This window comes from Balaenoptera ricei, chromosome 21 (genome assembly GCF_028023285.1).
Source record: "Balaenoptera ricei isolate mBalRic1 chromosome 21, mBalRic1.hap2, whole genome shotgun sequence".
Taxonomy (NCBI): domain Eukaryota; kingdom Metazoa; phylum Chordata; class Mammalia; order Artiodactyla; family Balaenopteridae; genus Balaenoptera; species Balaenoptera ricei.
This window is the reverse complement of record NC_082659.1, coordinates 30,511,518-30,529,176: the sequence shown is the minus strand read 5'-3', so window position 1 is coordinate 30,529,176 and position 17,659 is coordinate 30,511,518. Positions and strand designations below refer to the sequence as shown.

At 38.6% G+C, this 17,659-nt stretch overlaps 1 protein-coding gene across 1 annotated transcript in view; it reads right to left on the bottom strand.

Annotated features, from left to right (window-relative positions):
- Positions 1 to 17,659, bottom strand: part of ZMAT4 (zinc finger matrin-type 4) — a 345,324-nt gene that overhangs the window by 116,422 nt on the left and 211,243 nt on the right. The window contains exon 5 of the mRNA XM_059909471.1: positions 11,710 to 11,937. Coding sequence (XP_059765454.1) covers positions 11,710 to 11,937 — 228 coding nt within the window. The remainder of the gene's footprint in view (positions 1 to 11,709; positions 11,938 to 17,659) is intronic.

Genomic DNA, 17,659 nt, shown 5'->3' with positions numbered 1-17,659 from the left:
CTATCAAATAAAGTTCAGCTTTGCCTGACATGTAAGGCTATTTATAATTTGGTTCGGATCTGTCTTCTCAGCTTTATGTCACTAACTCCAGTGAACTGGATTGCTAATCGTGCTCATACTTCTGCCATCTCTCTACACTTTTAGTTATACTGATCCCTCTTCTCTAAAGAAACTGGTCATCAGTTTCCACGTGTCCTGTTGCTAACTCCAGGTTGGAAGTCATTGTTTCCCTACTTTCAATTCCCAAGGCATCATGCTGGAGTGGCTTTTAAGCTCTGATTTTATTTTTTCATATTTTGTGTTATACTTATTTCAATAAATGTATTATTTTGCTCTCCCTGCTCTCCTCAAGACTTTAAATGCTTTGAGATTGGACGATGAGTCAGACATTTCAATATTCTGTAAATCTTTAGGCACAGAGCCTGGTACATAATAGATACTTAGTGAGTATGAGTGAGTGAATGAATGAAAATGATCTCTTCCATATCACCCTATTTTCCCACTCCAGTAATATGACAGGAACACGAGCCATTTAAGCAGTTTAATTATCTAACCCAAAATATGGGCTCTGAACATCAGAGCAAGTCTAGATGCAACAGCTGAGGTGTCAAAACACATTAAAAATAATAACGCAAAAACAACCAGGTGTAAGCTAAGCTGAGCATTTTCTTCTGGCACCTCTTCCCCTACCATTCAATTGTTCTATAATTATCATATCTGCTTAAAGGTCCTATTTTCTGCTGATTCTCAACTAGATAAATACATACAGCTTTCAGAGACTGAAAATATTCCTATAAGGAATGAACTAAGGCTTTTGTTTTAACTTATTAAATGGAATAAAAATGCACCTTACTTGACATAGTAATTTTTTATCAAGTATTCAGCACTGGGAAATGTTCAATCATCCGTTTGAGACCCATAATTCTGAGTGCACCAGAAAAACTGGAGTTGGTTAATAGGAGTGAGACCACTCAAATCCTGGGCATCCAGTCAGGACCTTCCATCAATGATACGTTGTTTTGCACACTGTAGGTGATACAAAGAATAAGAAGGTATGGACCCTGCCCTCCAGAAACTTTGACAAGACCACGACTGGGTTAAAAGTATCAGGACAGATAACACCAAATGCCCAGCCCTGGGATTTGTGCTTCAGCAGAAGGTTCTGACGGTATCTGGGCATGCAGTTAAGAGTCAATCATGGGCAGGCCCTGCCTGTACATGAAGGTGCAGCTGTCAAGGGCTCTGGAGGACCAACTGTCCACCAAATTCTGTTGAATTCACATCCAATTTGTTCCTCATTTTTTCCCTTTACTGATATTCCTGCTGCTACTACTTTCTTTAGCTCAAGTTGGCATAATTTCTCACTGGATTAAATTAGTAGCCTCCCAATAATCTCCCTGCCTCCCATCCAGTTCCCTTCTAATCCAGGCTCCACATTGCTGTCTGTAGACATCTCTTTCAAAAATACAAATATCAACATGTAACTTTCCTGCCAAAAATCTTTAAGTTACTCCCCATAACCTTCAGGGTTCAGTGGAAGTATTCAACTGCCGCCATGATCTGACTGTTTCTCGAGGTGCTTCTCCCATTAACCCCAAAAGTGGCCTTAAGCTCCAGCCATCCCACACAGTTCCCCCAGGGGGCGCTGCTGTCCCCCCAGCTCGCAGGCCTTTGCATGGGGTCCGTCCTCAGCCTGCAGTGTGGTCCCACTCAGCTGCCTGACCTGCACATCTTCCAGTGCCCTTCAAGGTTCACCTGACGCCTCTGATCGCACCATCTGGGAGTTCCACCTCCATTCCCACGCCCACTGTCACCTTCACAGGGCTCTTTTACTTGCTCACTTAAACAAGGCTCAATTCAGTGACCAGAATCCTCTGTTCTGAAATGAAGACTTCAATGGGGATTCGGTAGGTCCATTTTCCTGTGAATAAACTGCCCAAACATGCCTGTATGCACCTAATGCATCTCTTTCTAACTCCCCTGCTCTTTTTCAGGAACCAACATGCTCTTCCCGAGCTTGGTTTCCTCCCCAAGACTGTCAAGAAATTTTGGTTCTCCCCCCATGCCCCCCACTCCCCCAAAACTATTAAAGAGACCTTGGTCAGTATGACTTTCATACTAAAGGAACTCCAGAGCTTTTTCTTAGTCCTGAAAACCATGAATGAATGATGGACCTCTGGCCAGAAAGGGCTGCTACCCTAAAAACCTGCTTGTGATTTGAGAAATGCAGCCCTGAACAAAGGAAGCAGGTAAAGGTTGCATCCCCAGGAATGACAGGAGCAGGACCTGCTCTTGGACAGAGGGAAGAGCCGGTGACCCAGAATGGAAATGAACTAAGCCCTAAAGTAGAGAAAAGGTGGAACATTCGGATTCACAAATAAAATGAGATGCAAACACGTGGGTGCACTTAGAATAAATCACAACTTCTTCCCATGACCTATTAAGATCTATGCAGTGTGACCTCATCTGGGTCACAATCTCACTTTTTACCCCTCTCCTCTCATTAGTTTCAGGCCCTCTGCCCACCACAGGGCCTTTGCACCTGCCAGCACCTCTGCTTGAAGGGGCAGGTGCTTCGTGTCTGGATCCTTCAGGTCACAGTTCAAAATGTCAGCTTCTCTGAGTGGTTGTCACTAACTTTCCCATTTAAAGGAACACACCTCCCATTAGCACTTGTCACAGGGTTAATGTATTTTGCTTCTTTATTTCCTACTTCTTCTCCATAGGAACCTTCTCTTCTCATTCACTGTAGAATCTCCAGCACTTTGTGCTTGTACCAGGTAGGAGTTCAATGTTAGTGGAATGAAGTGGAAAATAAATGAAAAAATCAAAGAAGGCATCAAAGAGGAAATACACCAACACATAACAAGCTTTCTGTTTCTAAAATCTTGACCTCGAGTCACCTGATCAGAATTTCTGTTTCTATCATCTCACAGGGAGATTAGGAGCCCACGAGCAAACTGTTAACTCCAATTAATTTGCTCCCCAAAACTTTGGAATCCCCAAGCATACTGGAGTGGCCATGTCTTAAGGGAAAATGGTTGTCAGATGAAGGAAGGATTGTTGAAAACTCAAATGGAGATTCTCAAGCAACCTTCACCTGGGAAAGTGTGCCCTGTCTTTGCCGATTCCTGCTGTCACATCCATCAAGTCTTGGGCAGAGGACCTCAGAGAAACTATTTTCTGTTGACCTGGTTCTCATGAGAATAGGCAGAAATCTCTATCAGATTTTTTTAATGAAATCCTTGACTTGTGTTTATTGCATACATGAATGCCTCCTGTGGATAAGATGTTTTCCACTCCAAAGTCTACAAAGGGTATGACAGCACAGTATTTGTCACATGGGTCGGGTATCCACCTGCATTCTGATTGTGGTGGTTTAAAAATGTCCACGTGTTCTCTGGTAGTCCCCTCTTCAAAGGTGGAGTTGAATTCCCAACCACCCCTTGAATAGGGACTGGCATTGACTTCTAACCAACAGAAAGTGATGGAAGCGAGGCCACGTGACCTTGGAGCATCCTAAAAAGGATGGCTTTCACCTGAGGCTCTGTGGGAAGCCAGGGTCCACAGCACGAGCACCTTCAAAACTCCTGGGAGAGGCCCACGAGGAGAAAAACAAAGGCCTCCTACCAACATATGAGTGACTCACATTTTCTTTCTTCTTTTATTTGGCTTTTGAAATTGACATTCCACTCTCCCCACTCTCTCCTTGGATACAGTTACGTAAGTTTTGACAAACAAACTCATACAGCCACGAAGCCATATCAAGGTCCAGACAACTTCCACAACCCCCCAAATGCCCTCTTACGGCCCCCTGTAGCCAACCCTTTCCCCTCACCCCCAATGACCGGAAACCACTACTCTGTTTTCCAGAATGGAATGAGCCACCTTTAGAAGTAGAACTGCAGCCCAGGCTGACATCTCAGGTGCAAAGTGATAAGAAACCTCAAGCCAGAATCACCTAGCCAAGCCACTCCCAAATTCCTCCCTGGAAACTTTGAGAGATAATAAATGTTTACCATTTTTTAAGCCACTAAGTTTTGGGGTTATTGTCACACAGCAATAGTTGCACTTGTTGCCTTTGGAAACTGTTCATTTTTTAACGTAGAGTGCCTTTCCTTCCTTGGTCTTGGAGAAGCCCCAGTGCCCAAGTCCCCTGCACAGGTACCTTAGGTGACCTGAAGGTGGAGGAGGGTCACTGAATGATATGACCAAGCTGTCTACTGCCTGCCACGTGGGCAAAGGCCAAACTAATATTAAGTGGAACCCACTATCATCTGAAAGTCCACAGCAGAAATAATTCAAAAAGTAAATCTCTCTCACTCCAGTGTTCTGCCTGTTTTGAGGAAAGTCTGCTCATTCCCACTCACATACCACTTTTATGATTTGAAGTCCTAGGTAAGCTTCCTGCAACCCCTGGAAATGATTCCCCATTCCCTCCAATAAAGGCAGAAGCTGCATTAGAGAGGGAGTCATCAATTCTAGCAGCCTCTCTAGAAATAGCTTTCTCTTCACAGAATTTTGCTTCTCAATCCCAGGCCCCTGGGAAAAGTGAATATGATTTCTTTGCCTTTTCTAGATTCTCTCTAACTGAGATGGAGTCATGAAGGTGGGGAAAACTCTATTATTAAAGTATATGATGTACCCTGTAAATCATTCATTCCCAGAAAGCTGAGAGTTGAACTGTGCCCATTCTATACTTGAATTCAAAGAGAGTTTTATACTAAAATATATGTAAGTTCCCAAACTTAGCTGTTTTGAAACAAAAGAGTTAATCATCAGAGTTCTAGTTAGTCAATGAGGAGTCACTGGAAATGGATGCACCTCCAATCAGGAGCCATAACTTAGAAGGGGACAGTTACCCCACTTCTCTGGGCCCCAGAACCCCGCTCTGTAAAAACAAGGGGCATAATTCATGATGTTTGATGTCCTTTCCAGCACTGTCTGCATCTGATGCTCAGAAACATTATGAAATTTTCAAATGGATTCTTTTGCTCTGTTTTCGTTTCCTCCGAAACAATGAAATAACTGTGCATTTTCTCATCCTAACACTTTTAAAAGACTAAATAATAAAGGTCTGCAAAATGAATATTCTATTTTCACTGAGCTCTAAATTCATAATTTATACTCTCCCTGTTTCTAAATAAGAAATTTCCTTATATCTGTGTTTTATGCTAGCAAGAAGAAATTAAACTACAAAGAAAACCTCTAAAGCACTTTCTCTCCATTGGATTTTATAATTCTATAATTCAATAACTTCCTTTGCTTTCTACATTGGACTCCATGTTCAGAAAGAGGTGGCCGTTTCTCTTATTAAACTAAATCTTGGAAGTAGAGACAGATGTCATCTATTTTCTGGAACAAATATCACTAAACTTGAGTCAGGAACCAGGTTATTCATATTAATAACTATTTAGGCCAATCCCATTTAAAATCCCTTGTTAATCTACAAGAATAATTTCCTTTTTAAAAATTTGATTTGCCACTTGAAGCAAAGGAAGGCCAGAAAGCTAATACGGTTCTGTAGAGTTTCCAATGACTAAATAGTGTGGATACCAAAAAAATACAAAAGGTACAAGGTTTTTTGGTGCTATTAAATTATATACAAATAATAGGTAGAAAGTTATGTGTAGGTCACCAGAATCAAGGTCAATGTATAAAAATTAATTGTATTTTCTATATGTCAGTAAAAATCACATAAAAATGAAATTTCAAAAAATATAATTTATAATAGTGTTAAAGAGCAAAAAGTACTCAAGGATACATTCAACTAATAATGTGTAAAATCTTTACACTGAAAACTACGTAATAGTGCTGATAGAACTTAAAGAAACAAGTAAATAGGGAGATATATGATGAAAATAGGGAGATATATGATGTTCATGGATTGTAAGATTCAATATCATGAGTCATTTAAATAAATCTCCCCAAATTGATCTATAGATTAAATGAAGTCCCATTCAGTATTCCACCAAACTTTCTACGTAGAGACTGAAAAACTGATTCTAAAATTTATATAGAAATGTGAAGGATTTAGAACAGTCAAACAATCTTGAGAGAAAAGAACAAAGCTGGAGAACTTGCACTACCTAATATCAAAACTTCTCTAATGCTATAAATAAATACAGTGTGGTGCTGGCATAAAGATAGACAAATAAATCAATGGAACACAATATGTTGTATAGAAATAGACTCACACACAATAGATTTTCAAAAGAGGTGCCAAGATAATCCAATGAGGAAAAAAAAAAATTTCAACAAATTTGCTGCAACAACTGGGTAAATATCTAAAAACAAAATGAATTTCAACCCCTTCCTCACACCATACACAAAAATTAATTTGAGATACATCATAATCCTAGATATAAAAGCTAAAATTATGAAACCTGCAGAAGAAAATATACAAGATTATCTTTGATCATGAGTGTAGGCAAAAATTTTTTAGATGGGACACAAAAAGCAATGATTATAAAAGAAAATAAAGAGAAATTATACTTTCATAATTCAATAGTGTCTGCTTACCAGACATTATTTAAGAAAATGAAGAACCAAGTCATAGTCTAGGAGAAAATATTCACAATGGGTATACCTGACAAAGGATTTGTATCTACAATATATGAAAACCTTCTACCTATTACTCGACAATAAGGTATGGTACTGGCACAAAAACAGAAATATAGATCAATGGAACAGGATAGAAAGCCCAGAGATAAACCCATGCACATATGGTCACCTTATCTTTGATAAAGGAGGCAAGAGTATACAATGGAGAAAAGACAGCCTCTTCAATAAGAGGTGCTGGGAAAACTGGACAGCTACATGTAAAAGAATGAAATTAGAACACTTCCTAACACCATACACAAAAATAAACTCAAAATGGATTAAAGACCTAAATGTAAGGCCAGACACTATCAAACTCTTAGAGGAAAACATAGGCAGAACACTCTATAACATAAATCACAGCAAGATCCTTTTTGACCCACCTCCTAGAGTAATGGAAATAAAAACAAAAATAAACAAATGGGACCTAATGAAACTTAAAAGCTTTTGCACAGCAAAGGAAACCATAAACAAGACGAAAAGACAGCCCTCAGAATGGGAGAAAATATTTGCAAATGAAGCAACTGACAAAGGATAAATCTCCAAAATTTACAAGCAGCTCATGCAGCTCAATATCAAAAACACAAACAACCCAATCCAAAAATGGGCAGAAGACCTAAATAGACATTTCTCCAAAAAAGATATACAGATTGCCAACAAACACATGAAAAGGTGCTCAACATCACTAATCATTAGAGAAATGCAAATCAAAACTACAATGAGGTATCACCTCACACCAGTCAGAATGGCCATCATCAAAAAATCTACAAACAATAAATGCTGGAGAGGGTGTGGAGAAAAAGGAACCCTCTTGCACTGTTGGTGGGAATGTAAACTGATACAGCCACTGTGCAGAACAGTATAGAGGGTCCTTAAAAAACTAAAAATAGAACTACCATATAACCCAGCAATCCCACTACTGGGCATATACCCTGAGAAAACCATAATTCAAAAAGAGTCATGTACCACAATGTTCATTGCAGCTCTATTTACAATAGCCAGGACATGGAAGCAACGTAAGTGTCCATCGACAGATGAATGGATAAAGAAGATGTGGCACATATATACAATGGAATATTACTCAGCCATAAAAAGAAATGAAATTGAGTTATTTGTAGTGAGGTGGATGGACCTAGAGTCTGTCATACAGAGTGAAGTAAGCCAGAAAGGAAAAAACAAATACCGTATGCTAACACATACATATGGAATCTAAAAAAAAAAAAAGAAATGGTTCTGAAAAACCTAGGGGCAGGACAGGAATAAAGATGCAGTTGTAGAGAATGGACTTGAGGATACTGGGAGGGGGAAGGGTAAGCTGGGACGAAGTGAGAGAGTGGCATGGACATATATACACTACTTAATGTAAAACAGATAGCTAGTGGGAAGCAGCCACATAGCACAGGGAGATCAGCTCAGTGCTTTGTGACCACCTAGAGGGGTGGGATAGGGAGGGTGGGAGGGAGACGCAAGAGGGAGGAGATATGGGGATATATGTATACATATAGCTGATTCACTTTGTTATAAAGCAGAAACTAACACACCATTGTAAAGCAATTATACTCCAATAAAGATGTTAAAAAAAATTAAATAAAGAATGAGGCAGACAGCCACTTTTTTTAAATAGGCAAAAGAAATGAACAGACATTTCACAAAGGAAGACATACAAATGACCAACATTTTAAAGTGTTTGACATAATTAGTCAACATGGAAACACAAATTAAAGCCATAATGAAATACTCTCCTACACCCACTAGAATGACTAATATTTGAAAGACTGATAAAAACAAATGTTGGTGAGGATATGGAATTCATATATGTTGCTTTAGGGTGTGTAAAATAATGCAGCTACTTTGGGAAACATTTTGGCAGTTTCTTCTTCAGTTAAAAATACACCCAACTTATGACCCAGCAATTCTACTCTGAGGTATTTAACAAGAGAAGTAAAAACATCTGTCAACAACAACAACAAAAAGGATGTTCATGAAAGCCTTATTCAAAATAGCACCAAAAAAGTCAAGAGCAGAATGGATAGACATATTGTGGGATTTCTGTCTAGAAGCAAACCACTCAGTGATAAAGAGCAAGGAAGGGGCTACTCTGCTTTTTATACAACAAATGGATACATTTCAAAAACAATATGAGAAGCTAGACACAGAAAAATACATACTCTCTGTGCCAATTGTATGAAATTTTAGAGCAGGCAAAACTAAATTTTGGTGAAAAAAATAAGAAAAGTGGTTCCCTGGAATGGGAAGTTAGGATTGACTGGGATGGGGCACGTGGGAATGACGTCATGATGGAAAAGTTACGGATCTTGGTAGGAGTGTGGGTTACACAGGAGTTTGCATCGTCAAAACTCAGTGAACTATATAACACTTCATATCTCTGCCTTTCACAATATATAAAATATACATCGTTTTTTTAAAGTAGAAGAAAAAATCATAAATAATTTCTTGTAAAAATTATTCAATCAGGATCCCTTTAGAAATGAAAAGGATTGCCATGTTAAAAAATGCAGGATTTTAGGTGATTTTTAAATTCTGCTTTCTCTGTTTATTCATTCATTCAGCAATTTTATTGAGTACCTACTCTGTGCCTGTCACTGTTCTAGGTGTTTTTGAACACATCAATGGGCAAAGCAGACACAGATTCCTGCTTTCAAGTTGCTAACAGTCTGTAGGGAGAAATCAGGAAAACCATAATAAACTGGTAAATGATGTAGAGTTTAAAAAACTGAGAAGTGCTGGGACTTCCCTGGTGGTCCAGTGGTTAAGACTCCACACTTCCACTGCAGGGGGCACAGGTTCGATCCCTGGTCGGGGAAGTAAGATCCCATGTGCCACACAGCCAAAAAAATAAAATAAAATAAAATAATTAAAAACTGAGAAGTGCTAAGAAAGAGAGGAAGCCTGTGACACTGCCATCCTCCAGCTGCTTGACACCAGTTTTTTAAAAGTTATGGATATGCCTGTATTTACTGGTTAGCATTTTTGCCTTTATTAATTGATTGATCATGCACTAGAAGCGTTCCAGAAATAGGAGACTGTGTGTGTGTGTGTGTGCGTGTGTGTGTGTGTGCGCGCGCGTGTGTTTTAAAACATGCTAGGTTATCACCATTGCTTTATTCCCTAAACTTCTGCAATATTTAATGCCTGAATACACACACATCAAGATGTCACCTGGGGTGGGTGTAAAGGTCGGTTTCAAGGACGCTGCGTTCAATGCTAATCGCATTTGCTACTGAGTCAGAATCACATTGAGTTATCAAGTCCAAGAACAGCCTTTTTTGTCTTCGGGATAAAAGACAAACCACTCAAATGTTACAGAATTCAGACGCCCAAGTCATTAAAGACGAGGTTGTACATAAAAGATGCAGCACCGATAATTCAAAACAGACAAGAAGAATGTGCTCTAGGAATAATTCTTCTACAAGTCATAATATCTGGCACAAAACATAAATAAAGCCCTACTTTCCTCCTTCAGTGCCTGCCGTGAAGGAGTCGCGGAGCACACTTGTTATCTGCCAGGAACAGCGAGTCATGGGGAGGCCTTCAGCTAAAAAAATACTCCTCCTGTATTTTTAACAAGACCGAGACTGTGAACACAAGAAATTCCCCAGCAGACCGCAATAGTACCAACAATTCAAAAGTATTTGCAACGTGATTATCCAACATACTGAAATATGAAGCTCCATGTTGTTTCTCTATAGCTAGAAAACCTACACAAAAATAGTGTTTTTGCTCTTTGCTCCACCTGCTGTTTTTAATCATTATCTTGGAAAAATCAGTCTCTCATCAAGCTCCATAGATCTCCTAATGGACCTGCAGTCTTAAATCTATGCTGTATGATAGGATTCTTCCATGATAATCTGTTCATTCGCCAGCGACAGCTTATGTTTTCCTCTCTTTTCCCTAAACATATATGATTCTGCTCACATGGGATGCCTTCTCACCTGCTAAAAGATCACCCACATTTCTAGTTCCAACTCCAGTCCTTTTCTTTGGTGAAGTCTTCCCCAACCAACATAATCAGAAGTGACCTGTCCCTCCTCTCAGGTCACACAGCAAGAACTTCTGTCCCATTTATTTGGTCTAGAATTATACCAGGTTATTTTCCCTTGGAGGCTCATAGCCTGGTAAGGGTAATAAGAATTGCAGGCTCTACATACCGAACCCAGCTCAAACCCAGGTTGCATTCTCAGAACTGACTTGTAAATTTTGTTATTACAGCTATTATGATGGATGATCTCCTGGCCAACTCCTAAAAGTATATCTAAACCATAAAATATCTGAGGTATAGTAGAGGACCCTTTGCAGAATTATTTTTCTGAGAAAATGCATTTCTACTTCTACACTGCCAACATCAGTTGATCAAAACTGTTTAGGTGATCAAAAAATGCTTAAATGGTTGTTGATGATGAAATATTCTATTAGGTTCCACAGAATGGTATGTGGCTTCCTCAGGAATCCATAGGACTGACCCTCACCCTATGACTTCCAAATCTCCACTCAGCAACTTCTGTAAAATATCACATGAACTTCAAATGCTCCATGGTTTCCATCAACCGAGAAAATACGTATCAGATGGGGGATGGGGGGAGCCAGGTATTGATTCTATAGTGGTCCACAGCACTGTCTTACCTCAGCTTCCTAGATATGCCCATGAAAAGGCCTTGGGCTTAATTTAATCCATGAAATGGAGCCAATGTGTTGCTCTGTTTTGGCTGAATTCATAAAAGCACAAAAGTTTAAAATTAAGATAACACCATTTGGCCTTTTTTGCATCTGCTCTTGTACTGCTCATGTACAAAAGCATTCATTCCAGAAGGTGTTTAAAGATAAAGCAGAAGGAAAAACTCTAGTTCATGAATGGGTGGTTTTGATCTGAAACATAGTCAATAAAAATATGGCAATCACAAATACTTTGAAAGAAAGGAGATGGCAAAAATTACTTTTCTGTTCATTTCCTTTTCCTTCTATTCCTTTTGGAGGATCCTAGAATTGTCCTTAGTAAGCAAAGCAATAGGAAGAATCATCCCAGTTTATGAAAACACAGTCCTTTCTCTGAAAGCCCAGTTCTGTGGCAGAAATCAGAAGAGTTTCTCTTACCTCTTAATTCCCCCGTATCCAGAGTTGTCCCAAGCTGTTCTAACAAAGCAACTCTTGCTGCATTCTTTTTGTGTTTCTTGCCGTCATAATGCTGCTGGGCCATCAGAGGATTGTTAAACCAGGCTGCACAGAGCCCACAGTATCTGTCTGAATCTCTTCTTTGATAGGGAGATGAGACCACTGGAGCAGTGTCCACCCTCGGAGGTTTAAGTGAGCTCAGAGGCGTTGCTGGGGAGAAAAACAACCAGAGAGAACCACAAGCCACATTAGTCCCTTCCTGAGTGAACGTGTCCTCAACAGCTGAAGATGAAAGGGTCTCCCGTTGATTCTAGAGCTCAAAAATCCAAGAATTTACTGAGATTGGGAAAAATGATCTTTGCCAGCCTTTGTTTTTGAAGTTGGGCTACAATTAAAAATTCCTAACTTATTGCGATCAAAGTTTGCAATTTGTTATGGTTCCATCTGATAGGTCAGGAGACCATCCTTTAGGAGGAAAGAAAGGTTTTTAAAAATAAAATCTCAGAGGTAAGGGAGTGATTTATTAATCAAAGCCAAAACTTGAAGTAAACATTGAACAATCACGACTTGAAAGATTCTGAATGAATTAATTAAACATCTGTGTGCTATAGATGGAAATAACTAGTAAGTAAAGGATTTGCCAAAGTGATAGAAGCAGATCTGTCAGTTGCATGGATTGTACCAATTGACGAAATCATGCTAATTTTATTGTCAGTTATTTCTGTTTATTGTGAGAGGTTATTTTCAACCCATACCTGCTAAAATTGACATTGAAAATACAATATTTTTTTAAAAGACCAAAAGACAAACACTATAGAGCAGATGTTGCTTATCTAAATGAAAAAGACATACTATCACTATTTTGAGATTGCACAGCCTCAGCTATTAACACATTCCATTGTGAGCTTACAGTTATTTTGGGTCCAGGAAAAAAAAGAGAATCTAACTTGGAAGAGTTTACTAACAGAAAACAAAAATAACTTTTTTAATGCATTACAACATACAAGTTGCTTTCATCTTTTCAATAACTATGAGTTGGATTACTATCCTGTTTCTCAGATGATGGACTTCAGAGATGCCAAAGTTTTACTGAAGGTAAGGTAACTAGCTACGGTAAAGGCAGGACTCCAAGCAAATCCTTAATTTCCAAGACCAATATTCCTTTCAATACCCCTAAGAACTCTTTTCATACTTCTTAATAAGCAAAGGGATTTTTTTCTAGACCTCAGTTATCTTTGTATTTTATATGGCACATAATTTAATTTTAGAAAAAAATTCTGCTCCAAATCTTTTGGAGAAGAAAACAAATTTAAATTCTCACATGGCCCGTTAGTCATCATGCAATATAGCAATGCCTTCTGTTTTTTCTTTGCCTCTGTGATGTGGAATGCAGCTGGCAAGACTATGAAAATTAGGGTTATTCCAAGGAAAAGGTGAGATCTGGAACCTCAATAACAAATTAATGAACCATCTGATCAACTCACTAAGCTTTCAAATCACTTTTATGTGGATTTTATTTTTAGATTAAATAACTGATATACCCACAGCCAACACAATACTCCATGGTGAAAAGCTGAAAGCCTTCCCACTAAAATCTGGAGCAAGACAAGGATGCCCACTCTCACTGCTTCTATTTAATATGGTATTGGAAGTCCTAGACACAGCAATTAGACAAGAAAAAGAAATAGAAGGTATCCAAATTGTAAGGGAAGAGGTAAAACTGTCACTATTTGCAGATGACATGATACTCTATATAGAGAACCCTAAAGTTTCCACCCCAAAACTATTAGAACTAATAAATGAATTCAGCAAGGTTGCAGGATACAAAATTAATATACAGAAATCTGTTGCATTTCTGTACACCAATAATGAAATATCAGAAAGAAAAGTAAAAAAAAAAAAAATTAAAATCACATCAAAAAAATACTTGGGAATAAACTTAACCAAGGAAGTGAAAGACCAATATGCTGAAAACAATAAGACATTAATGAAGGAAGTCGAAGATGATTTAAAGAAATGGAAAGATATCCCATGTTTTTGGCTTAGAAGAGTCAATATTATTAAAATGGCCATACTGCTGAAAACAATCTACAGATTTAATGCAATCTCTATCAAAATACCCAGGACATTTTTCACTGAACTTGAGCAAATAATCGTAAAATTTATATGGAAGCACAAAAGACCCCAAATTGCCAAAGCAATTCTGAGAAAAAAGAACAAAGCTGGAGGTATAACCCTCCCAGACTTCAGACTACACTACAAAGCTACAGTAATCAAAACTGCATGGTATTAGAACAAAAACAGACATGAAGATCAGTGGAACAGAATAGAGAGACCAGAAATAAACCCACACACTTACGGCCAATTAATCTATGACAGAGAAGGCAAGAATATACAATGGAGAAAAGACAGTCTCTTCAGCACGTAGTTTGGGAAAGCTGGACAGCTACATGTAAAACAATGAAAATTAGAATATTCACTCACACCATATGTAAAAATGCACTCAAAATGGTTTAAAGGCCTAAATGTAAGACATGAAACCAAACAACTCCTAGAAGAGAACATAGATGAAACACTCTTTGACATAAGTTGTAGCAATATTTTCTTGGATCAGTCTCCCAAAGCAGAAGAAATAAAAGCAAAAATAAACAAAGGGTACCTAATTAAAAGTTTTGCACTGCAAAGGAAACCATCAACAAAATGAAAAGACAACCTATGGGATGGGAGAAAATATTTGCAAATGATGCGACCAATAAGAAGTGATTATCTGAAATATACAAACAGCTGATACAACTCAATATCAAAAAAAAAAAAAAAAGCCCAATCAAAAAATGGGCAGAAGACTTAAATAGACATTTTAGAGAAGACATACAGATGGCCAACAGGCACACGAAAAGATGCTCAACGTCACTGATTATTAGAGAAATGCAAATCAAAACCAGAATGAGGTATCACCTCACACCTGTCAGAATGGCCATCATCAACAAATGTTGGAGAAAAGGGAAGCTCGTACCCTGTTGGTGGAATGTAAATTTGTGTAGCTACTATGGAAAACATATGGAGTTCCTTAAAAAACTAAAAATAGAGCTGCTATATGATCCAGCAATTCCACTCTGGGTGTATATCCAGAAAAAACAAAAATCACTACATCAAATAGATACATGCACCCCTGTGTTCACAGCAGCATTATTTACATGAACACAACTCTATATATATATATATATATATATATATATATATATATATATATATACACACACACACACATACACACATATAAACACACACATCGCCATGTGATGATAAAACTAAAACTGGGGCTGTACCATCCTGGCAGCCACCCAGAATCATTCTGCTATGACTTAGAAATGCTAATAAAAGCTACAAATATGCAGTTGACCTGTAATGTGAAAGGACTTCTATTTACTTTTCTGAAGGAAATTGAATCTTTCTTCCAAAGTTTCCTGCATCTTTATCAATTTCTGAGGATTTATAGCCATCTATTGTTTTTGATAGAAATGGAAAACATATAAAATATTTGCAGTCTGAATGAATGTTGACTCTTGAAGCATAATTTACCTTTCTCTAAACTGGGCCCTAAAAAACATTTCAGAGTTGATTTCATCAATTGATACCTTATACATCATATTCTGGCAGGAGCAATACACTATAGAATATTCATCAGATAAGATAATCTTATCTTGCACATAAGAAAGTAGTTTGATGCTGCATTTGCATGGTAGCTTTTCCTCTTTAATATTCCTACTATCCTGGTGCAGCACCAAAGTTTAATTTCTCTTATGCTTTTGTTTCCAACTGTCTTCAGTTGAAAATATAAAACCCAGTTTATATTTCCTATAAAGGCAAACAAAGGTAGTAGTATAAAGGGAATGGAAATAGCTTTGAATCAAAATTGAAAATCAAGGTTGGGTTGGACCCTACCACCCCTGAACTGTGTGACCTTTGGCAAATCTCTGATGCCTCTGGTTTCCACAAGGTTATCTTTATACATTTCAGAGAGTACAAATTATGCATCTCATTCTGGAAACCTTACTTTCAAAGAGGAAACCATTTACTCTGATTCACTGAATATAGCATCCAAATCCTCACTGCAGCTATTGACAGGGTACCAACGATCCCAGTGTGCCTGGGACCAAGAGGGTTCCCGGGACATGAGATTTTCAGTGTTAAAACAGGGAAAGTTCTGGGCAAACTGGGATGAGTTGGTCACCCTAACCTCTGGGATCAGACCTGATTTAACATCCCACTGGAGAAAAGAATTAGGAAAAAGTTTGGAAATAACTATTCAGGAGACCAGAGCAGGTTCTCTTTCAACCAAGCAGACAGGATCCACTGATAGATCTCAAAGGTTTACTTGTTAGGGCAACAAGTGGGTGTCCTTTGCCAGAGAAGGGGATACCACAACCTCCGGGAAATGGTGTTCTCACTTGCCTGTCTGCTTTCCAGTCCACAGTTACAGGGCGCCCTTCAACTCTCACACCTCCACAAGTGAGACTTGCAATAGCATCTTCTGTCTCCTACACTTTCTCTCTCTCTCTCCTTTCTTCTTTGTTCCTCCTTTTCTCTCCCCCTCTTTCATTCATTCTTACAAAGGATCTGGGGGCTTTCAAAATAATCCCATAAATGGACTCATTTTAAAATGAGTGGTTTTCTACTAATTCAAAAAGATACATGTATCCCAATGTTCATAGCAGCATTATTTACAGTTGGCAAGATATGGAAGCAACCTAAGTGTCCATCAGCAGATGAACAGATAAAGAAGATGTGGTATACATACATATATACATGTATATATGTGTGTGTGTATATATATGTATACACACACACACACACACACACACACACGGTGGAATACTACTCAGCCATCAAAAAAGAACAGAATTTTGTCATTTGCAGCAACATGGATAGACTTGGAAGGCATTATACTAGGTGAAATAAGTCAGACAGAGAAAGACAAATACCGTATGGTATCACTTATATGTGGAATCTAAAAAATAAAACAAACTAGTTAATATAACAAAAAAGAAGCAGACTCACAGATATAGAGAGCAAACTAGTGGTTTCCAGTGGGGAGGGGGGAGGTGCATTATGGGGGGGAGGGTGTGGAAGTTACAAACTATTGGATGTAAGAAAGGCTCAAGCATGTATTATACAACATGGGGAAAATAGCCAATATTTAGGAATAACTAAATGGAAACTAACCTTTAAAAACTGTATAGGGCTTCCCTGGTGGCGCAGTGGTTGAGAGTCTGCCTGCCAATGCAGAGGATACGGGTTCGAGCCCTGGTCTGGGAGGATCCCACATGCCGCGGAGCAACTGGGCCCGTGAGCCACAATTACTGAGCCTGCGCGTCTGGAGCCTGTGCTCCGCAACAAGAGAGGCCACGATAATGAGAGGCCCGCGCACTGCGATGAAGAGTGGCCCCCACTTGCCGCAGCTGGAGAAAGCCCTCGCACAGAAACGAAGACCCAACACGGCCATAAAAATAAATAAATAAACCCAAAAGTTAAAAAAAAAAAAAAAAAAAAAACTGTATAAAAATAAAACATTAAAAAAATAAAAGTCCATAACACATTCAAAAAAAAGCATGTGTTTTTCTCACCTAAGGGTTCTTATCTACATTACTAATTCTTCCAAGTTTTGTGATATCATGCAGTTTATTCTATTACATCTGTTCCATGTATTTTTTAAAATTTGAGTTGCCCCCAAATTCAGTTTGACCAATGGGGCAGCTTGAAGCTCAGGGAGATAAATCAACCAGCGTAGGGCCCCTAATTAATAAACAGCAAAGGAAATAGCAAAGACCAGACCTTCTGACTTGAGGCCCAGCACCATATTTCAATGTCAGCTAGTTCCCAGTGATGCCAAGGGAGCAACAGGCCAAATAAACAAGCAAATTAACCACAGAGT